Genomic DNA, 25083 nt, shown 5'->3' on the forward strand with positions numbered 1-25083 from the left:
TAGGTGTCAAAGGAGATGATGGAGTTGCCATCTGGCATGAAATTACTCTTTTGTCCCTGTCCCTGCAGTCTGAAGGAATGGAGCTCACACCCCCAAGTCTAAATGATGGGACATCTCTGCAGACAAAGACAGCTGGGAAGGAACAACCGTTGACTGAAAAAAACAATGGCTTTCTCCAAAATCTCGGTGTGACTGAAGGTGCAATGAAGTAAGTGGGGCTGCGCCTGCAGCAGCTGCTTCTGCGTAAGTGTCTGGAGGCGTCCTCAGGCCAGTGGGATGAAAATGATGAGATCGTGAGCTTTTTCAAGTTCAGGGTCTGGGTGGATGTTCTTCCTACAATTCACCTAATTTTAATCTCATGAATATTTATTGAAGGAGGCCTAAGGACACACTGAGGAGGCCTGTGATCATGAACTAGGAAGACACCACCAAGTAGAAACTGTCAAGACTCTGATCTTGATTTGGGAAAATTGATAGTTTCAGGGCCTCATTATCTTCACTTGCTAAAGACGTAAGCCATTTTAAATACTTTCCAGATTAGAGCTAGTACAAATATTATATAAGTGTGGGTATGTATGTACATATACACACATATTAGCATACAATAAAAGTATGTACATATAGGCTAATGATTAACAACATTTTTGATTAGGAAACCCTCTCTCTCTCTCTCTCTCTCTCTCTCTCTCTCTCTCGTTGGTTTGATACTGGGAATTGGACCCAGGAGCTCTCTACCACTGAACTACATCCCCAACCCTTTTTATTTTTTATTTTGAAGTAAGATCTCACTAAGTTGCTGAGACTGGCCTAGAACTTATGCTCCTCTTCCTGCCTCAGCCTCTTAAGTAGCTGGGATTACAGGTGTTCAATACACCCCTATCCCCATCCAGTAAGAAAACTTTTTTTTTTTAGTTTGTATTCTTTTAGATGTTGATGGACCTTTATTTTATTAATTTATTTTTATGAGGTGCTGAGAATCAAACCCAGTACCTCACACATGCTAGGCAAGCGCTCTACCACTGAGCCATAACCTCAGCCTTGGAAAACTTTTTTAAAATGAAAGATTTTCCAGAATTCCTCACATATCAGAAAACCTATTATGATAAGAGATTTAAAAAAAAAAACATTTTTGTAGTCATAGAGGGACACACTACATATTTGTTTATTAATGTATTTTTATGTGGTGCTGAGGATTAAGCAGTGCTTCACACATGCTAGGCAAGCGCTCTGCCACTGAGCTACAGCCCCAGCCCCACCAAAGATGTTTTTAAATGCATTTATAATTTATTGAAAATAGTAGCTTGTACATCTGGAAACTTAGAGAAGTATTTATTCATGTAAGCAATATTTATTCAGGCTGAAGAAATATACATAGATTCCAGAATCCCTTCCTACATCACAAATGTATTATGATTCATTGAAAAGTGTGTGTGTGTGTGTTTGTGTGTACATATGTGCATTTTAGCAAAACATCAACAGTTCAAGAGGAAATGGACAAATGATATCAACATGATTGTTCCAGGAAAGGAAATATAGCTGAGTTGTATACATACAAACAAAGACGCTCAACTTCACTCTTTAAAAAAAAAAAAAGATTAAAATGAGGTACCCATTTAAATATACCAGGCTGGCAAAGATATGGTTCTAGAAAAAGAGTGGGAAAATAGTTACTGTCATCATTTTTCTGGAAATGTACATTAATTCCACCTTATAAAAACATGATTTGGTAAAATCTATCAAAATTTGGAATGTATAAAACTATTGACCTAGCAAGTCAACTTTTCAAGGATTTCCAATAGATGTACATATATATAACATACAGATATGTAAGGTATTCACTATAGCATTGTTTTTAGTAGCAAATGCTAGGAAACAAACTACACGTCCGTTAATAAAGAACTGAGTAGAAACTCATCATACAGGGGCTGAGGTCATAGTTCAGTAGTAGAGCAATTACCTCATATGTGTGAAGCACTGAATTCAATCCTCAGCATCACACAAAAATATTGTGTCTATCTCCAATTTTATATATATATATATTAAGAAATTTATCATATGGTCTTACCAGATAGTCATTTCATAAATAAAGCAGTTTTGTATATACTAATATAAAATAGACTCCAAGGGAGTTTGTTAAAAAAGAGATTTACTGTATTGGTCTCCCTTTTAGAGAAAGGGGATTGAAAGGGAGGGATGAAAGGAGGGCACAGGAATTGCAGAGGAACAAAATCTACCAAATGATGCTAGGTCTGTGGATGAATATGCCATAATGAATAGAACTTATTATATAATTATGATGTACAAAAAATATTGATAATAATAATAGAAGGAAAATCAGTAAGCAAGCAAAGGGGGGAAGGAAAGGGAAGATAGTGGGGAATGAGGCTGATCACATTATGTTACGTGTATGTACAAATACGGCATGATAAATCCCACTATTACATATAATTATAATGTACCATTAAAACTGCTAAAGATCAAAAATAGAAAGTAAAAATTAAAAAATAATTTTAAAAATGTGGCTGTGTAGAATACTCCTCTAGCACATGCGAGGCACTGGGTTTGATCCTCAGCACCACATAAAAATAAATAAATAAATGAATGTCCAACTACAATAGAACACACACACACACACACCATCACACCATGCTCTTGGGAAAAAATAATAATCATAAAGAAATTGAAGGCACAGAAACAGTATATAAATATCCTCCCACTTCTGATTTAAAAGGCGCACACACACACACACACACACACAGACACACACTTAGATAAACAACCACATCTGCTTATTTATCATGGACTGTCTGTGGAAGAATAATAAGGGAGAAACATAAACATTGTCAGGAGACGAGTGGGGGTACGAAGGTCAAGAGGACATCATAAACTTACTCCCCTCTCCCCATTATTTTGTTTTTTAACTCTACTTGTTTATTTTGAACACACATTTATACATCCATATACACACAGCTGCAATGACTTTGAGATCTCATTGACAAATAATTGATTGACTCAGCCAATAAATATTTATCCAGCCCCTCTATTTCTCTTTTTTGTGTGAGATGGCCTGTGTGGCATTATTCACACAGAATGAACTCAGAACCTGACCAGCAGGTGCCCCTTGGGGCTGGGAAGATCCCAGGGTCCTCCTTTAGAAACGGGGAGGGCAGGCCTGAGCTCTGGCCCGTGACATAGTAACAGCCTTGTTTCCATTGTGTGGCTTACAGTTTGCTAAGGGAAATGACCAAAATGGACCAGAGCTTGGACGGATCGGACAATAAGGAGAAAGTTTGCTCTGAAACTCCTCAAACTGACTTCCTTCACAAAGTGGACACCAAAAAATGGGTAAGCAAGACACATCTCCTATCTCAATGTGGTAAGAATGAGGATTTCCTCCCAATAGGGACAAGACTTCAGAGCTTGAAACCAGAAAGGAGGCAGGGTGTGGCCTTATTGCCACTGTAGTCTGTTGTTAAAACATGAGGTAATTGCTAGTGTTCCCGTGGGAAAAAAAAATGTGAATTATGTGTTATTTTTGCCCTCGGTGATTTATGAAATAACTAACATTTTTCACCTTAGAGAAGATTGCTACATGAAAAACCACTCTGGGTTGCAGATTGTCTTTCAATAGGCTTCATCGCTATACCCTCGATTTAATCTCTCAGGGAGAATCCATCTTCTTCCTCCTTCTGGTGGCTTTAGGTCTTCACTGACTTGCAGCTCATACCTCTAGTCCCTGCCTCCACCCTACAAGGCCTTCTCCCCTGACGCTATGCTTTTCCTCTTCTGTCTCTCATTGAGATATTTGTCATTGGATTTAGGATCCATCCAGGTAACCCAAGATGGTCTTTACTCAAGATCTTTAACTTAATTACAGGTGCAAAGACTCTTTTTCCAAACCAGGTAATATTCACAGGGTCCTAGTATGAGGACACAGATATGTCTTTGGGGGCTACCACCTAACTTGCTGCATTATGTGAACTTGGATGAGTCATTAATATGAATGGCCTAGAGGATTTCAAGTGCCTTTATTCACCTCAAATCTATCATGAGAATGAAAAGAAATAATTCACTTGACAGTGATTTGTAGAGTTATGTGGGTGGGAGTTATCCTTCCTGACTTGGCCAGTAGTTTATGCAGATATTTCAATAAGAAATTGATCTGTTCTCCCTACTCCAAATTTTTCTCTTTCCAGTTTAAAAAGAGTTATGCTGAAATTCAGGAATTTCAGGTCAAACATCTTCACAGGTCAGAGAAATATTTCTCAATAGTTTCTTTAAAAAAAAAGAAAAGAAAAACAACATGTTCAAAGACAATCTATTGTTAATCTTTGTATGTATAGAACTGATGTGCCAGAAAATGCCTTGAATGTTTTTCTAGAACAAGGCAAATAAGAAAGAAAGAAAGAAATTTTGTGGCTCAAACTCAGAGTAGGCTGTTACCCCAAACTCTTTGATATGAAAAAAAATTAAATCAAAAGAGAGCTTAAAAGAATTACACAGTGATCCACCACATTCCACACCTACCCTTTAAAACCTTTTAAAAATTGCCGAAGTCTGGCTGGGCACAATCAGGAGCCACTTGTCAAAAGACGCAAACTTTATTTTTAGAACCACACACGCCAAACAAAACAGCCTCTCAGGAAAAACCCTCAGAGCCTCAACTGCCACCACCGGCTTTCCACAAGCCTCTCTCTCCCCTCCACAAGCCTCTCTCTCCCACACCCCACAATCCTCCTGCTCTTGAGGCCGATTGGCTGGGTCACGTGGGCGAAGCCAAAAAAGTCCCCCAATGAGCAGCTCCGTGGTCTGAAAGGGCAGGGAAACAGCCCAATGAGCATCACCGCAGAGGAGCCAATCATCTAGATGTTGCTGGGGCCGAGGAGCCAATCAGCTAGATGTTGCTGGGGCCGCTGTGAGCCAATCTTCAGCCAGCAGCTGGAAGTTTGCTGGCAGCTGGAAGTTTGCTGGGGCCCCTTTGGCTGTGGCTCTCAACATCTCCCCCTCTCTGTTTAAACAACAAGCATGTGGCTTAGGGACCGTGCCTGTTAGGCAGTCCAATTCAACATATGGTCCTTACCCGTCATCGGATGAACTGACCTCTAGGCGTCAGCCTCCTGTCTTAGGTTGGTACCACTGCAATTGGATCATACCCGTCACTGACTACCGGTCCAGCATACAGCCATACTTGTGGATAGGCCTTTGCACCTGTGGGGGGGTGAGGTTCTTTGCCTCACCTCTGTTGGCCCCCAAATTTTAGACCATCACTAGTAGAGGAGGATGCAAAATGCCATGACATTAAGCCAATTGAGGGCTCCTTTGAAAAATTGTACCACCGGTGACACCATCAGCAAAAATACTCCAGCACTACCACAATTCGCTGTACCAACAGATAGTTCACAATGCATACAGGTGAGCTCACAATGTGTCCAGGCAAGTTCTGCAAGCAGTTCAGTGATGGCTATTGTAGAAGCTGTAGATTGGTTTTATCTTTGACTTCACTGGGATGAAGATAGGAATTCTGGCAATAATGGCTCTAGAAAAAATTATGTAACATTACAGAAGGCACTAAAAGAAAACAATTTTCTTAACAATTTACATTATCTTTAAGAGAATTATTAAATATAATGAAAAGGAAAGGTGAAAGTAAACAAACAGATCTGTTAACCTTCTTTTTTGTTTACATATTAAAACAATCCTCAACAGTTGTTTACCCAATTTAAATTAAACCATATAAATCACGTGAAAAAAAATATTTGGATCCATTTTATCATGAGCGCTCATCATATATGATATATGGACATACGTACATTCAAACATATAACACAAAACACAAGTGTGCACACATAATATAATACATACAACATATAACATTATAGTAAAGGCCTTATAACTTTTTACAGGTGAAATCTCCATTGCAATGTTTAAAAACTCTATAGTCAAAAAATAGAACTGATCAGCAAAACATTAACCTAGGTCTGTATGAGCTCAAAAAACAAAAAATGTTAACTTTCACCACATTTGCTTAGTATTTATATATATATAAATAGATGGAATTTTCTGAACCATTTAAAAAGTAGGTCAGAGACAACATAACACTTCATCCCTGTTTACTTCAGAAAGCATCCCTAAAAATAGACTTTCTTTTACATATCTGAAATACTGTCATCACATCTAGGAAGATTAACAATAATTCTATAATTTATTCCTGTATCCTCAATTCTCTCACTATTCTAATTTCTGCAATTGTGCCCGAAATTTAGGGCACAATTTAGGGCTGTATTTTTTAAACCAACATCCAAGCAAGATCTATGCAATGCATTCAATTGCTATATCTCTTTAGACTCTCTTGATATATGGGACAATTCCTAACACCTTCTCTTTTCCATTAAAATAAATTTGAATAGATCTGGAGAGTCATCTTATTTGAGTAGAGTTTTAGAGTCCAATGGTCAGGTGGAATTCTAGTACTCATCAACGCTCAAAGGAACTCTGGTTTGTTGTTGTTTTGTACTGGGGATTGAACCCAGAGCACAATACCCCAGAGCTACATCCCCTGTTCTTTTTATTGTTTACTTTGAGACAGGACCCCACTAAATGGTTGAGGCTGGCCTTGAACTTGTTATCCTCCTGCCTCAGCCTCCTGAATCACTGGGATTACAGGCATGAGCCACTGTACCCAGCAAGAGCTCTGAAGTACGTGTCTCTGCCCCAGCCTTTCATAAACTGAAGGTGCAGGCCTCAGAGGGCTGTGTTTGCTCTCAGAGAAGGGATGTTGGGTGGAGCTAGAGGAACCTCTACTTCTTGTGATAACCCATTTGTTCTGCTTTGCTTCCTTCGTCATCTTGATCAGGATATGTTGGAGCCGAAAGCTGAACAGGGCCAGGACCTTCAGAAAGAACAGGATGAACAAAAACCAGATCTTGTTCATGAAGTACCTCAAGTGTCCACATCGATGCTGTTTCCAGAGAACAAGATCCCTGAGCTGTAAGCCTTGGCACCTGCAGAAAAAGTGCTTAATGATTGGGGGGCAGGAAGGATGAAATTTAGCAAAGTACTGAGGGAAAACCTAATGGATTTAAATTCCATACATGTCTTGAACCACAAATCACTCGTCTCTTTGCAAACTTATCCTTAAAGCTTGAAATTAATACCTACCTCAACCCTCTCATATAACTTTCTAGATATGGAAATCATTCTCATTATCATGACAAATATATGTGAAGCCCTTGTAGACCCTTTCTCCATTGTATACTTCTTCCTCAACAAGATGCAACCATTATCCTGATACCAAAATTTAGCATTTGCCCCATGGAAGGAAATTAAAACTACATCCATGTTTTGTCAATAAATACGAAATATGCTTTGTTTTATCCAGCCTTTTAAAGACCTGTTAAAATGGATATCAGATAAAGGCCCAAACTTCTTGAGTCCTAAGTGCCCACCTGTTCCATTTTGATGATAAGAAATGAATAAACAGACCCATTTGTCATTCGAAAGAAGGGAGTTTGGGGCTATGTCAGCCTTTCCCACTTGCTTACCTACCAATGGTTCTAACATTTCTGCAGGAGTCCACAGAGGATATTTCTCAGGCTGAACTACTGGAATGCAAAGATGGGTCTGCAAGTGAAAGACGTTGGAGCCGATCACATTGACTGGATGGAGAAAATCAACAACATTATACAAAAGATAAATACAACGGAAAGCACAGTGAAAAGGTAGGATACTGAAGTCGGTCAAAAAATAGTGGAATGTTTTATAGCTTCCAAAACGTAAGATGTTCTGGATTTAAAGGGATGAAATTTTTAGGATAAGAAGTATAAAGTCCTGTGATCTGTAATCAATGCCACAAAATCTTAGAGCGGAAATTGAAGTTATCTGCATCTTTGCTCTGTGTTCTCTCACACACTTTCTTTAAGGCTGAGTTAGTTACCACAGTAATGTGTTCAGGTCTTCAGTACCTTTGAAGGTTATTCAGTATTGTTGACAGGACATGCTTAGGGGGAAAAAAAATGTGAAGCATATTTGGTAATGTGCCTCTGGATTTCAGTGGGACATTTTAAGGTGAAGAAAAAGAAAAGGTAATTGTTATTGCTGAGCATGGTGGCACATGCCTGTAATCCCAGTGACTCAGGAGCCTGAGGCAGGAGGATCACCAGTTCAAGTTTAACCTGGGCAAGTTAATGACACCCTGTTTTAAAACAAGAAAAAAACAAAAAGGTTTGGGGGTATAGCTCGGTGGTGGAACACCCTAGCACCAAAGGAAAAAAAAATCATAATAATAATTGTTATTCATTTAACCACTAGAATAAATAGAATGGGTTCTGGAGTCAGAGGGACCTGAGTTTGAATCCTGACTGACATTTCTTGGCTAAATCACGAACCTTTTTAAAGCTGTGGCTCTCCTCTTCTATGCAGAGGAACTAAAGGACACCTCACTGGCATACTGTAGGGACTCAATACAATTCCATATGTAAAGATCGTAACATAGGACCTGGTCCATAACAAATGATTAATAAATGGAAGTCACTGTTAGAAATGCGTACCTGTAGAGCGCTCGCCTCACATGTGTGAGACCCTGGGTTCGATCCTCAGCACCACCTAAAAATAAATAAACAAAATAAAGACATTGTGCCCATGTATAATTAAAAGAATTTTAAAAAGAAAAGAAATGCGTACCTGTGGCCTTCTGAACTTACCTACTATGCTCCAAACCCTTCCTACTGCAGGGCTACCTTTCTCGCTGTTCTCCTACCTTTCAGGGGTTAGCTTTTCAGCAAAAGATTCCTTCACAGAAGCCTTCTGACCATCCTATCCTAAAGGGTCCTTTTCCTCTACTGAAGCATTAATAATATTATCTTTTAAAAGGGCTCTGTGGTTTTATTAATTCAAATCACATATATCAAGTTTTTTTCCCATTTTTAAAAGGAAGGTATAATTCACATACAGTTAACTATGTCTTTTAGTGTATGGTCCTGTAGGTTTTGAAAAATGTGTATAGTGGTGGAGCCAACGGAGTGAAGATGTGGGACACTTTCATTGCTCCACGAAATCCTTCATGCCGTCCTGAAGTCCACCACTGTCCCCAGGCCAAGCTGCTGGTGACCACAGATCTATCTGTCCCCATCGCTTTACCCTTTCTGGAATGTTGTATGATGGCATCTCAGCACATGAAGCCTTTTGAGCCTGCCTTCTTCCATTTAGTAGAGCGCACTTGACATTCACCTATGTTGCTGTGTGTATCAGCAGTTTCCTCCTTTTAACTGCTGAATAGTATTCTTTTACATACATCTAACACCATTTATTCATTTAGCAATCAAAGAACTTTTAGGATTTGGGGTAAATATGTATAAAAATAACATAAACATTCATATATAGGTTTTATGTGTGAGCACACATTTTTCTTTTTCTTGCATAAACAACAAGGAATGAGAATGTTGGGTTATATAGGGTTGTATAGTAAGTGTACATTTAATTTTTTTTCTGACAGAATGGCTTTTATTTTGGAGTATTGTGAGTGGAAGAGGGGGGAGTCACTCAAACAAGGGATTTTCTTTACATATATATATTTTTATTTTTAGATATACGTGACAGTAGAGTATATATAATACATACATGGAATATAACTTTTTCTAATTAGGATCCCATTCTTGTGGTTGTACTTGATGTGGAGTGTCACTTGTCATGTATTCATATATGAACATAGGAAAATTATGTCTGATTCATTCTACTCTCTTTCCTATTCCCATCCCCCATCCCTTTCCTTCATTCCCCTCTGTCTAATCCAATGAACTTTTATTCTTCCCTCCCCCTCCCTTATTATGTGTTAGCATCTGCATGTCAGAGAGAACATTCTGACTTTGGTTTTTTGGAATTGGCTTATTTCACTTAGCATGACATTCTCCAGTTCCTTTCACTTGCCAGCAAATGCCATTATTTCATTCTTCTTTATGGCTGAATAATATTCCATTGAGTATATATACCACTGTTTCTTTTTTTCATGTAAATTTTTTATTTATATATGACAGCAGAATGCATTACAATTCTTATTACATATATAGAGCACAATTTTTCATATCTCTGGCGTATACATAGCATATTCACACCAATTCATGTCTTCATACATGTACTTTGGATAGTAATGATCGTCACATTCCACCATCATTAATTACCCCATGTCTCCTCCCTTCCCCTCCAACCCCTCTGCCCTATCTAGATAGAGTTCATCTATTCCTCCCATGCTCCTGCTCCCTATCCCACTATGAATCAGCCTTCTTATATCAAAGAAAACATTCAACATTTTATACCACTGTTTCTTTATCCAGTCATCTATTGAAGGACACCTAGGTTAGTTCCATAGCTTAGCTATTTGAATTGAACTGCTATGAACATTGATGTAGCTGTGCCACTGTAGTATGATGATTTTAAGTCCTTTGGGTATAAACCAAGGAGTAGGATAGTTGGGTCAAATGGTGTACATTTATATTTTTAAGAAACTGCCAAATAGTTTCAAATGGCTATACCATTTTGCATGGCTTCAGCCGTGTATTAAGAGTTCTAGCTGCTCTGAATCCTTACCAGCTCTCGGCATTGTTAGGATCCTTCTTCTTTCTTTCTTTTCTTCTTTTTTTTTTTCTTGTTTTACTATAATTATTCTAATAGATGTGTAGTGGTATCTTATTGTCCTCAATTTTCATTTAGCTAATAACTAATGATGTTAAGTCTTTTCTTATACTTACTTGCTATATATATATATCATCTTGGATGAACTGTCTGTTTGCATCTTTTGCCCATTTAAAAATGTGGGTTGTTGGTTTATTTATTATTGAGTTGTGAAGGTTCTTAATATATTCTAGATAAAAGTCCAGATATTCAGGATGTAATTTGCAAAAATTTTCCTTCCTAATTTGTGGCTTGACTTTTCATACCCTTAACCATGTCTTTGGAGCAGCAGTAGGTCTTCATTCTATTAGGCCTCACAGCTCTTTCATATTATCTAGATGACATTGGGTGTTTTTTTTTTTCTTTCTTGAATTTAATTTAATTTACAACTTCTCATTCCAATACAATCATTGCCCAAGTATCTATATAGGAACAGCACTTCATTTTTGAAAAATCAAAAGTATCGATTCTATTGAGTGGCTTTTCTTAATTCACAGGACTTAGTTCATCCCTTAATCTATTTGCAGCTTATTAAATGAGGTGATGTCCCTGGAAGGCCAAACTGAAAATCCGGGGGACCGGGGCCTTGACCCTGACAAGGAGGCAAACATTGAGGTAAGCTGGAGGCTTGGGAGCTTCTGCCGTTTCCCCCTACCCCTTCTATCATTTCACAGGCTATAACAAGAAGTAAGATGCCTCTCTGTCACAAAGAGGGGTGCTCTCTCATGGTCAGTTCTGAGCGCCTCCTGGGTAGCACCACTTCTCTCATTCCTCAAGAAGCCTAGACTTCCCATTCTACCTTCAAACTAGGTAAGACAGAGACGATAAATCTCTATTTGGTGTCATCTTAAGGTACGTATAAGTACCTTAAGGGAAGTTCTTTCCTTAATATTGGTATCCCACCACCTAACAGCACAGAGAAACCACTCAGGAAATAAATATTCCTAGAGAATTGCATCTTTAGAATATAAGTGCTTGATGAGTTCTTGAGTGGTTTTCACAATCTTCAGTTTTCCGATTGCTTTGTCTCCTTGCATTTCATAGAAACTCTTTTTAGAGAAAGCGTTTATTTTCTATTTTTAAAAGAGACAGGATATGAAGCTGAAAGGTAGTGATCAATTTTGAGCATGAATAAGACTTCAGAATTCTAACTGGTAATTCTTCCACTATACTGTAAGCCAGGCCTTTAAAGAGAAGTCCAAAATGAAAATTTTCACTTTTTTCTAAAAAAAAAAAAAGTCTGTATTTATCTCTTTTCTTTTTATTGAAATTGCCAACCTCTGCTTTGTTCAAGCTCTAGAATTTAAAGTGGATTTTGGAAGAAGTAAAATTTACTTTATGTATTGTAGGAAGGTAATTTTTTTTAGATTCCTCACATATTAAAAGTCACCTCCAGACCAGCACAGATTTCTTACCTAGAGAAGAAAAAATTACTTTTAAACATAATATAGTCTAATATTCTCAGTCATAATCTTATTTTGCACTAGTTAAAAAGAAAAGAGCTCCCCACCCACCCACCCACACACATGCACTATTTTGGGCTTTGGAAATTGCAAACTCTGGAAAAAAGAAGCGGACAGTCTCCTTCGACATTTTTCCCAAAAGTCAGCTGAATGTATTATAGGAATGTGGTTTTCATCAGGAAGCAGAGATTAGGAAGGACAAATATCTAAAGACTGGGGAGAAAGATGGAGGAGCAAAGTTAAATAAAAGTGAGTTTTTTGTTTTGTTTTGTTTTGTTTTGTTTTTGAACAAAGGAGGAGTTTGGGATAATAGGAAAAGGGCAGACATCATACCTATGCCTGGAAATTGTCTGTAATGGAAATATGAAACTTTGTATACACATTAAAAACAAAACTAAACAAAACCAGGCCTGTGCTTAAAAACAAGAAACAGTCCCAGTATCCACCAGTGGGTATGTGGATAAACTGTGGGTTCTGTGTGGTGAAATACCACTGTGCAATAAAAAGGAACAAACATCTTATTCACCCAAAACATGAGTGGACTCTGATGCCTTAGGCTAAGTGAAGGACCCCAGACTCAGAAGGCTATGGGCGTATGACTCTATTTAGGTAACACTCTGCAAAAACCATAGGAAGAGAAAATAGGTTAGTGGTTAGGGGTTGAGTGGAGAAAGGGAGGAGGGGATTGACAAAGGGCACAAAGAAATGAAAAGAAATGAAGAAAACAGTCTGTAATCCTGGTGGCAGTGATGACTATGTGACAGTATACAAGCATCAAAATTTAGGAACTGTATGATCTTGAAAGGTGAGTTTACTGTACATAAATTGTACCTCAATAAATATGTTTTTTTAAAAAAAAGACCCAATCTCTGTTGTCAAGTGTACGGGCTGATGGAATTTCCTCTGGTGAGGAAAGTAAGGAAGTTAATAAAATTAAAATAATATCACAAGTATTGGCTTATTTATTCCTCATGATAAAATGGAGTAAGAAAAATGTGAAAGAATAATTTAGTAAAATTATTTCTGGAAAAAAAGAAAAACAGAAACAAAGATGGGTTTATTTAAAAGACCTTTAAACTGTGGACTGCCTTTTTTAAAAAAATTATTTATTTTAAAAAGTTTTTTAAATTTTAATTCGTTATATATGACAATAGGATGCATGACAATGCATATTACACATATAGAGCACGATTTTTCATATCTCTGGTTGTACACAAAGTAGACTCACATCCTTCGTGTCTTCATACATGTACTTAGGGTAAAGATGACCATCGCATTTGTGGACGGCCTTTTGAGGTGGCCTTTGGGTATCACCTGATCATTGAGTCCTCACGTCCATGAAGCTTTCTGAAATCCCCAAATAAACATCTAGATTTTTATTCTGAGATGAACTCTATCCTAGTTATCTTTGACAAGTTCTGCATAAGATGTTTGTTGTAAACAGTAAACCAGAACGTCAATTAAAATGTGATCAGTGTAGCATAACTCCTTCCTGAGTAATTAAATCACATGATCAATTTGGGGTTGGTGACAAATTAACTTGGTACGACATGGAGGTGACTACTCACTTTCCAGGGTAGCAATAAGCTCCTGGTGAGTAAAAACTGCTTGAGGAGATAAGTACTCCTATTACTTGTGTCCAACTCGCTCAGTGTCTACCTCCGTGGCCATTTATGTAGGATGCAGCTAGCGATATCTTGATTTAATGCTGTTTTGTAGATTAATACACAGAACGGCATTGGGGGTGGAACAGCTTTTATTCAGTCTGAAACTTTTTGACCTCACATGTACTTTCTCCTAAAAATAATTTGTTTTGTTTCACTTCCACACATCATTCATTATAACTTCTACTTTATATGCTTTTGTTTTCTAGGAGAAGATCATAGAAATTAGAAAGCAATTAAGAGAAATGAATAACAAATTGACCCAGGTAATGATAAAATGGCTTTAAGGAGGTAAATAATTCTTCAAGAAATCTCAAATTTCGAGAATTTCAGGGAATGGAATCTAAAATTCAATGAAAATACTCTCAGAAATTGAAACCAAGAAGGGAACTTACTGTCATTTAGTCTGTAGTTTTACTTTCAAAAAAAGAAAAGTATGATTCAAAAAGACGAAGTGATGAAGTCACTTGCCCATTTTTCCAGATGAAAAGAACCAGTCTTTGTCATGCTCTCCATTTATATTAATATTATACATAAACATGTATATGCACTTTTCTTCTAATAGAAGTAATACATACTTATTTTAGCAACTAAAAATTGTGAGACTAATTGAGATTTTTTAAAAAATGAAAAATAATCCCAGTCCCTCAAAAGGGACATGTTATTTTAGGACATTTATATTTTAAAATGTAATAGGACCTTTACATCTTAGGACATTTATATTCTGATATTCTGAATTTTTCTTGTACATATATTTGTGTATTATTGTTATTTCAATGAGATCATATTATACACACTATTTTGCAATTGCTTTTTCATATAACAATTTTCTTCAATAGTTTTCTATGCTTGTAGGTGTCCTCTTACCTTTTTTTAAATTCTGACATATGTGCAGTTGGCATTCATGTCTTAGAAGTGAATGGTTTGGTTTTGGCCCCTGTCTTGTTCTTTTTTTCTTTTTAAAGATTTTTAGCTTGATATGGACACAATACCTTTATTTTATTTATTTTTATGTGGTGCTGAGGATCGAACCCAGTGCCTCACACATGCTAGGCAAGTGCTCTACCACTGAGCCACAACCCCAGCTCCCTGTCTTACTGACAGAAACCATCTGTGTTCTCTCCTTGATAACTTATTGGAAACATGGGAAGAAAATAGGAACCATAACTTTTTTATGAATAGCTTTTGCTAAACCAGGGAGCCTGAATATTCAATTAAATAAAATAGGACTTCATAGTTATAAATTTTTTTAAGAGAGAGAGAGAGATAATTTTTTTAATATTTATTTATTTATTTTTTTTAGTTCTTGGCGGACACAACATCTTTGTTTGTATGTGGTGCTGAGGATCGAACCCGGGACGCACCCATGTCAGGCGAGCGCGCTACCGCTTGAGCCACATCCCCAGCCCTAAATTATAAATTTTTAAGTATTTAAAAGAAATACTTTTTGCCAGGCACTGTGGCACATGCCTGAATTGCCAGTGGCACAGGAGGCCAAGGCAGGAGGATCACAAGTTCAAAGCCAACCTCAGCAAGTTAGTGAGGTGCTGAGAAACTCAGCGAGAAGTTGTCTCTAAATAAAATACAAAAACGGGCTAAGGATGTGTCTCAGTGGTTAAGTGCCCTTTAGTTCAACCCCCCGTACCAAAAAAAATGTGTGTATATATATATATATATATATATATATATATATATATATTTTTTTTTTTTTTTTAATAAACACTTTCTGGGCTGGGGATATAGCTCAGTTGGTAAAGTGCTTTCCTCTTGTGCACAAAACCCTGGGTTCAATCCCCAGCACACACACACAAAAAAACCCTTTCTTATTTTCTCAGATACATACTAATGTCCTGAAGAAGTTTTGTTTTGTTTTTTCCTAAGGAGCAAGGAAGGAGTACTGCAGAGAGAAAAAGATGATTTATAACAAGTGGCTAATGTGTAAATGTATACTTTCAAAGTACTGAAAATAATCTTGGTAATCTATTGATTAATCTTTTGGCAGTTTGCAATTCATGGTTCATGAACAATTCATGAATTTACTCTAAGAGGAACAATTTCACCAAATAAGAGTAAATTTCAACCCACACTTTATAAGTGGTGTCAAATGAAATGAGGGATTTTATTGTATAAACCAGAAATTATAATTTTCATTTTGCTCAGAAATATGGATATCCTTTCAGGTAGATGCTTGTAATGAAGCTCATGAATTAAAGGAGAAACTCACTGAAAGAATAGAGGTAAGATTTTACAGATACACCAGTTCAAATAAATCACAAGATTTCTATCTTAACCCAGAGGTCATTTGTTCCCTTAGAACTTGCAGGTACACCACACTGCAGTCTGTCTTTAGTCTTATCTCCTTCTCCCTTCCTGGCCTTCTGCTTCAGGCCAACAGAACATCTCACAGTTTTGGTGCACTCTTGAGCTGATACCCCTGTGCTGCTTCTACTCTGGAGCTTTTCTCCATGTCCACGAATTACCATTCTGGGTGTTCTCAGTTCAAATGTCATTTCGTCTTCCAGACCTCTCTTATTCTTCCCTGGCCAGGAAATGACTTCATCTTTGAATTCCTTCCCCATAGTCTCACACATCCAGGTAAATGTGAACAAATGAATGAATGTATCAACCTGCTTCCTTCTCACAGGTACCTATTCATCCCACATCTCCAGTAGATGCCCCCAAACCTTCAGCTACTCTCTGTTTCATTACCTAGTTTTCTCTTTAGTGTGTATACTAATCCATAGCATCTAATGTATGTGTGCATTTAGTTATTTGTTCCATAGCCCCTATAAATGTACATGTAATTGATTGCACCTTCCTTGTGTATTTTATTACTACTGTATCCTAGAAGAGTGCCTAGTTGGCAATAGTCACCCAATGAATATGACTACATATGTATTTACATAAATGAACAAATTAGATTAATTCAGTACACAGATATCTTCCTACTTAAATAATCCAATGAAGATTAGCATGCAGGGGGGATGGGTTGTAGCTCAGTGGTAGAGCACTTGGCTAGCATGTGTGAGGCACTGAGATCTATTCTCATCACCACATATAAAATAAAATAAATAAAATAAAGGTCCATAAACAACTAAATATATATATGTGTGTGTGTGTGTGTATATATTAGAAAAATATTTAAAAAACAGATTAGCATGTGGGTTTCACTTAATTGTCTACTATGGTGCTTCCTTACACTGTGAATGTGTAAGTCCCCTCTTATTGAGTATGCCCTTACCAATGATTTCCTCATGTCACATGCACATGATTTATCATGCAGGCACCTGAAGTCTCCCTACTTGGGAAGTTGTGAGGCAGAAGGATCACAAGTTCTAGTCCCTCCTGGGAAACTTAGTGAGATCTGGTCTCAAAATAAAACAAAACAGCGCCTGGGGATGTAGCTCAGTGGAAGAGTGCTTGCCTAGCATGTGCACTGCCCTGGGTTTGAGCCCCAGGGCTGGGGTGTGGTGGGTGAGGACTAGGAGATGGCTAGAATGATTTAAAAAAAAAAAAAAAAAGTTGATTTCTCTCTCTCTCTCTCTCTTTTTTTTTTTCCAGAACTTTTATAAGGAAATGACTCTGCTGAATACTAAGTTGGGAATGTACCAAATTCAAGAAAGGGAAACAGATTCTTACAATTCTGAAGAAATGAATGTGGAAGAAACAGATCCACTGCTTCCTGAGGCCTCACCACCCCCTTTGGAACAGAACTCTCCTCCCCACATTGCAGCATGGTGAGTTGGAAAGAGGGGCCCTTATGGGCTGAATTTTCTTTCTTTCTTTTTTTTTGGGGGGGGATAAATTTATCTATATATGATATCTATATGTTTATCTATATATGAGATTTATCTACCTATTATCTAAATCAAGTTGTGATAAACCTCCACCACCAAAGGAACATTCTCACTAAGCAGATTTGAAAACCTTTGGTTGCTGGACAGGATGCCTTTCTCCTGTGTGGTATTGGAGACCTGTATATGGTAAATTCTGATTCTTTGGGTCTTTTTCTAGAGATGCTACATTATCCTAAAGACTCTGAGCAATATTCTCCTCTAAGAAAAGAATTCTGATTCTTCATTTCCAACCAACTAACCCATGTAGAAGCTTTAACACTCTATTTTCTCAAGTCCTTTCCTTTTAAAAGCTGAGTTGTCTTTTTGTTGTTGAGTTGTCAGAGTGTGTGCACCCTGCCTTGCACATAATCTTATTATACAGCCAAGAGCATATTACTGCACTTCAGGTGTTGCAAATCTCTTTTCTTGTAATACTCAATGGGATACACAAAGGCAGGGAGCTTATCTTCATTTGGGGACATATATGGAATATTCTTATAATTCTCAGCAAATGTCAAATTAATAAATAAATGAGGAGTACATTCAGTGAAAATGATGAAGCAAAAACCTCAGAAAGAGCTGGGGATGTGGCTCAAGTAGTGCGCTCGCCTAGCGTGCGTGAGGCACTGGGTTCGGTTTTCAGCACCACATAAATGTGAAATAAAGATACTGTGTCCACCTAAAAACTAAAGAAATAAATATTTTTTTAAAAACTCAGAAAATTTTCTCTTCCTTAAACCTGAAGAAAATTATCAGAATCAACTTTTTCAGAACTCTCAAAATTAAGGATTTAGTATCTGGAATCTATAATAATCTCTTTAACGTCCAAAAGAAAAATAACCCAGTTTTCAAAATAGTCAAAGGACTTAGATATGACATTTCTCCAAGAAGATAGATGTGTGGTCAATAAGCATACTGGTCAAAAACCACAATGAAGCACATGAAAAGATGATTGATGTCATTGGTCATTAAGGAAAAGCAAATCAAAACCACATTGAAACATTGTGAGATGCTACTATATACCCAGTAAGATGATCTACAGTCATCTCAGCCGGGTGTGGTGGTACATGCTTGTAATCCCAGCAACTCGGGAGGCTGAGGCAGGAGGATTAAGAAGTCCAGACCATCCTCCACAATTTAGTAAGACCCTCATCAACTTGGCAAAACACCCTGTCTAAAAATTTAAAAAATATAAATAAAAAGGACTAGGGACTTAGCTCAGTAGTAGAGCACCCCTGGGTTCAATCCCTAGCACCAACAAAACAAAACAAAACAACACACATCACACACACACACACACATACACACACACAAAAGCATTAAAGAAAATGTGGAGAAACCAGAACCCTCATACATTGTTGGTGAGACTGTAAAATGATACAGCCACTTTGGAAAACAGTTTGATGATTCCTAAAAATGTTCGACAGTGTTACTATGTGACCCAGCAATTCTACTCCTCACTCCTCGGTATATATGATCTAGTCAGACATATGTCCACACAAAAACCTGAACATAAATGTTTATGGCAGCATTATTCATAACTGCCCCCAAATAGAAACAACCCAAATGTTCATTAACTGATGAATGGATAAACAAAATGTGGTATATCCACACAATGATGTATTAGACACAAAAAAGAATGAAGCACTGATACAACATGAATGATCTCAAAAAAACATGCTAAATACAAGAAGCCAGACACAAAAAGACATGTTTATGATACCTTTTAAGTAAAGTTCAAAATAGGAAAATCCATACAGACAGCAAGTAGCTCATTGGTTATAAGAGCACATTATAATAGAGAATAGAGAAAGAGTGACTGCTCGTGAATATGGATTTTCTTTTGGGGAAGATGATATTTTCCTGGAATTAGTGACATTGGTGGTACACCCTTGTTACTAAACTAAATGCCACTGACACATACACTTTAAAGGGTGGATTTCGTGGGATATGAAGTACCTCTCAAAAACATAAATAAGTAAATAAGCAAATGTCTCTCAGTTATTACTTCATTGTTATATAGGAAGATTATGATCCAGTTGAGTTAGCCATCTTTTTCTCAAATCATTACATCCTAATTAAGATTTTGTCCACTCTCTTGTTAAAGAACTGGAAGCATATTAGTTCCATTAAAGCATATCTATGTACTGCTAAATTTTGAGGAGGTTTACCTTGTGCAAATATTCAATCATTATGTATCATTTTGTGCTATTTTGGCTTCAGAATGTGGCCTCTTCTTGGTATTGTCCTCCAATCCTTTGATTCTCTTTCTATACTGACCCCTTGTGTAATGACCACAAATAATATGAACACTTTGGAAAAGACTGAAAATTTTTTTGTACCACAAGATTTGAAAATTAAATAAATAGATAGTATTCAAAAGTTAAAAGAATATTTTTAGTCTCATAAAAATAAGTTTTAAATGAATAAAATTATTAAAAACACTAAGGGGATGTTATAAAAACCTTATTTTAATTTAATAGCTATGATGTTTTCCAGAGAAAAAATAGATATTATATACACTTATATTTGCTTAATAAAATATTGAAGAGCCTTTAAATTAAAAGTTCAGTTATTATAAATTAAAATCAAGTGATTCAGTAGTATCAAAAAAACAAACATGAGTTCATCTATACCTAGAGAATTCACTGTAGGGAGGAAAAAACCTGGAATGATACAAAGAGAAAAAGAAGGGGAAAAAAGGAAAACAAAAAAATACAAAAACAAACAACAAAACCCTAAAGTACAATAGAAATAAAAAATGAGGGGCTAGGGTTGTAGCTCAGTTGGTAGAGTGCTTTCCTAGCATGCACAAGGCCCTGGGTTCAATCCTTAGAACCACCAAAAAAAGAAGGGGGGAAAAAAGAAAGAAAGAAAGGAAATAATAAGGGAAGAAAGGAAGGAAATATTTTTTTAATTGCTTATATTAAAGCTATGGGATTATAATTTCTTCTTTTCTCTGTTTCCCAAGTTATCTATAATTCAGAAATTTGCATCTTTTTAAAAACTTAAAAAGTGTTTTTTAAAGAAAGTATTCTAATTTCATGTTTTCAAAGATGACTATTTTGGGAAGTTAGGAAGAATAGAGTTTTTTACATTTTTTTTTAGTTGTTGATGGACCTTTGTTTAATTAATTTATTTATATGTGGTGCTGAGACTCAAACCCAGTGCCTCACACATAACTAGGAAAATGCTCTACCACTGATCTACAATCCCAGCTCTATATATGTTTTGGTAATGAGTATTTTTCCTTTTCATAAGAAAGAATAAATCTAGACTTAGGGGCCCTTAGGACAGGACCTCTCTACTTCATGTTAGCAGCACACAAAGCTCCTTCTTAACAGAGTATCTTTAAAATGTTGGTTCTTTAATAAATGTGTGAGGTAAAATCAATTACTTATGCAACTGCTACGAGGTAGCCAGGGGGTATAATACTAAGAAACTTGGCTCTGGTTTCTAAAATCCACCGAGTTAGGTCACAAAATAGATCCAAAGCTGGCTTTACCTGTGCCCCAGATTTTCTCTTACGAAATAAATCCTACAGTATTTATCTCTAGGTAATTAGATTATCTGTGACATTTCTTTTCTTCTTTATGTTTTTCTGGATTTTCTAGATTTTTCTGCCCTAGTCATAGATTGCATGTACAATTAGAAATTAACAACGCAAGGACTTAAAATCAAATGAGCAAAATACACCATGGGTCCAGCCCAGAAAAGGATTTGAAAAAGCTTAGATTACTTTATAAGGGAAAATCTTGTGGCAGAACAAAACTGGTGACAGAGCTTCATTCCTACCTACCATCATGATATATTTTGTGTGATATCTGATATATTTATGGTTTGGATACAAGGTATCCCCCCAAAGCTCCTATTCTCAGGAATATTCAGAGGAAAAGTGATTGGATCGTGACAGCTGTAACCTAATCACTTCATCCTAGTTGGAAGAGACTTACTGGTGGTAACTGAGGCTGGGGGAGGTGGGTCACTGGGGCATGCTCTGGAAAGGTTGTTTCTCCAGCAGCCTCTTCCTCTCTCTGCTTCCCAACCCCGCGATGAGCTAAGCAGCTTTCCTCCATTGGTCCTTTTCCTCTGATGTTCTGTCTCACCTCCAGCCCAGAGAAATGGGGTCAGCTGTCTATGGACTGAGACCTCTGAAACCATGAGCCCCAAATAAACTTCTCCTCTAGGTTGTTCTTGTTGTGTATTTTGGTCATAGAGATGCAAAAACTGACTAAAACACATGGGAAGAAAATCTAACTGCCAGTGTCTTTCCATGCCCCCAAATAGGCATCCCACACCTCAGGACAGGCAGAGCTGGGACAACCTGTGGGAGTGTGAGAAGAGCCCCAACACATCCAGGGTTTTGTTGCCTTGTGGCTGTCCCACATTAGATTCCATTGCCAACCCCCGTGTGGGCTGTGAGCACTCATCTGTTCCAAGCCCCTTCTTTTACAGATGTGAACCAAGGTCAATTTTTTTTAAATATTTATTTTTTAGTTTTAGGTGGACACAATCTTTTATGTGGTGCTGAGAATTGAACCCAGTGCCTCACGCATGCTAGGTTAGCATGCTACCACTTGAGCCACATCCCCAGCCCCCAAGGAGCCAGGAGTCCTATCAATGCATTCTCTTCAGGTGTTTTTTTTTTTTTTTTAACACAGATGTTTTCTTTCCTCCTAGGAAACGTGCACTGAGAATTTTCATCATGTTTTATGTCCTCACCTTCACTGGAATTTCATGTTACGTCCTGTTTGTGGATGCTACATTTATCTTTGAGAGGGTGCTCCCTAGCATACTTGGGCGCCGCACAATGTGGGAACTTCGGGAGATGATCGGGCCTTTCTTGAACTTGGAAGTAGAAGACTTGTTACCCTCCTAAAATTTCAGAAGCTACTGTTACCCTACTGACTTTCTCCCCAATAAAATTCTGGCTGTTCCTGTATTATGAGGGTTGACTTATTTTTTTAAAATACTCTTCAGTATTTTCTGAAGCTCATTATAATTACTTGAATATGAAAAGTTTATCTTTATCCTAATGACTCCTGGTGACTTCTTGAATCAATGCACACACTGTTTAAAACATCTGAAACCACTAGCCTGCCTGCCTTTCACCAACATGGGGACAGTCAACTGAGACAGTCAAGTACTAGCACTCTTGAGCTATTATTGTCCCCATTTTGACCACTGATGTCTCAGAAAAGAAAAGCACAGAATTCCTCCCCTCTGTGTCCAGTTTTACTTCATTGGATTGGGACCCTTTTTGGAGTATAGTAGATATAGATATAGATATAGATTTTTCTCCTTAATATTTGTTTCTTCTTTTGGTGACCACACCCTGATTTTGCCTTGAAGGAACTATCTTTCTCCTGTAAGTATATTTATAGGTGGCTTTTCAGTTGATGCCCTGTCTTCCTATTAATAAGAATTAGAACTATGTTGCATCAGATGACCTTTAAGAATGAGAATTTTAAGAAGAATCATGCAAACAATGGAAATGATTGCAACTTCAATTTTGTGAACTTGTCCGTATCTTTTCCTGCTTAATTAGAGTCAGTTCTGTCGCTTACAATCAGAGGGACTCTATCTCATACAGTAAAGAATTTTGAACATTAAGCTAGAGCATTTTATCCCTAACTTTGTAGGTATTTTAATATAAAAAATAGTTTTAACTGAACCATGCAAAATTAATAGAACCACAAAGACTAAATGGTGTAGGAGGGCAGATGGAGAGCTGGAGATTAAGTTAAGAGTTAAAAGTTCGATCTGAGCAGTCTAAAGAAGTTGAAAAGGGAATGAAAAGGAGGTGATGGAGAAGTGGACAGGTAAATGTGAATTTTATGAAACATGGTAGTGTAATGAGCTTGGGGTGGAGGGCAGTGACAAAGGAATGTGAAATATGATCCATCTAAATAGATCTTGAAGGGTGGATATTTTCATGGCAGAAAGGAGGAAAAAGCATTTCAGAGGGGGGAAACACCATGAGTACAACTTAGAAGTCAGGCATATTAGGCAGAGTTAGGACAGTTGCTATAGCATAGAGCTTGCCATGCTGGTTTGTTCATTCCTTAAAAACAAACACCACACTTCACTCATTTTTGTGGTCTCAAGAATAGACCCAAATGCTAGCCCGCAGACTGGATGAATCAGAATAATTTGGGGGAACTTTGTATTTAGAGATTTCCAATCCCACCCCCCCAGATATTTAGATTTAGCAGAACTAATGTGGAATACAAGAACTTTATTTTTATTTTATATATTCATTTATTTATCTATCTATTTGGTACTTGGGATAGAATCTAGGGCTATAGGCTATCAAGATAAAACTGATATTTGAAGTTTGTACTATCCAAAGCTGTGTGCATAATGGCAATCTTTTTTTTAAAGACTCTAGCTTTCTATTTATCTCTCTCTCTCTCTCTCTCTCTCTCTCTATATATATATATATATATATATATATAGAGAGAGAGAGAGAGAGAGAGATAGATATAGATATATAGATATATGTATATATATATCTATATATCTATATATATATTCCTTAGTTGTATGTGGACACAATACCTTCGTTTTATTTATTTATATGTGGTGCTGAGAATCGAACCCAGGGCCTCGCGCATGATAGGCAAGCACTCTACCACTGAGCCACAACCCCAGCCCATAATGAGAATCTTTGGGAGTAGAAACAACAGGCTGCATTTCTCAACAGTGATGCATTTGTACAAGGCCTGTTAGAATGGTAACAATATAAGTACGAAGAATGGTAGCTGATCTAAGAAAAATTACTATAGAAGAATTGGTATGACAGAGCTTATGACTAGGAATACAACATTCCTAGTCACCCCCAACACACACAAACACACACACACACAACTTATTCTAATTTTGAGGCAGTCTCACTAAGTTGCCTCAACTGGCCGTGAACTTGTTATCTTCCTGCCTCAGCCTCTTGAGTCACTGGGATTACAGGCAAGACTTTTGTTTAAAAAATTCTCCCCAGCTAGGGAGTGTAACTCAGTGGTAGAGCATCTGCATAGCATGTGCTAGGCCCTGCATTCAATCCCCAACATCAGAAAAATATAAAATAAACAAAATATATCTCCCCAGCTATGTTTGATGTAAATCCGAATTTGGGGACTTTACCTTAGTACAACATAGGAAAATGCTGTGTATATGGTAAATACTCAATAAATACTCATTAAAGTAAATTAAACTAGGGGGCTGGGGTTGTGGCACAGAAGTAGAGTGCTCGCCTACCCATGCGTGAGGTACCGGGTTCGATCCTCAGCATCACATAAAAATAAAATAAAAATTTTTTAAAAAAGTAAATTAAATGAGGTGTTCTTATCTTTGTAACCTCCCTATCACCTCAGTTAGTGCTGTATTCAATATTTATTTGTTCAATAATTTGTCAATAGTTATTTTTCCAACATTTCTTCACACTTTGAAATAACTTTCAAC

At 37.2% G+C, this 25083-nt stretch overlaps 1 protein-coding gene across 1 annotated transcript; it reads left to right on the forward strand.

The window, feature by feature from the left end:
- The first annotated feature begins 74 nt into the window (after window positions 1-74).
- Smco2 (single-pass membrane protein with coiled-coil domains 2) lies at window positions 75-22567 on the forward strand. The gene is made up of 9 exons (XM_046435865.2): window positions 75-208; window positions 3228-3327; window positions 6854-6987; window positions 7569-7718; window positions 11190-11277; window positions 13999-14055; window positions 15970-16026; window positions 17351-17526; window positions 22306-22567. The coding sequence occupies exons 1-9, from the start codon at window positions 78-80 to the stop codon at window positions 22502-22504; spliced, it is 1092 nt and encodes a 363-aa protein (XP_046291821.1). The 5' UTR covers window positions 75-77; the 3' UTR covers window positions 22505-22567.
- The last annotated feature ends 2516 nt before the right edge of the window (window positions 22568-25083 follow it).

Source organism: Marmota monax, unplaced genomic scaffold, assembly GCF_021218885.2.
Source record: "Marmota monax isolate L192 unplaced genomic scaffold, Marmota_monax_Labrador192_F-V1.1 WCK01_AAM20220418_F8-fsc00012, whole genome shotgun sequence".
NCBI lineage: Eukaryota > Metazoa > Chordata > Mammalia > Rodentia > Sciuridae > Marmota > Marmota monax.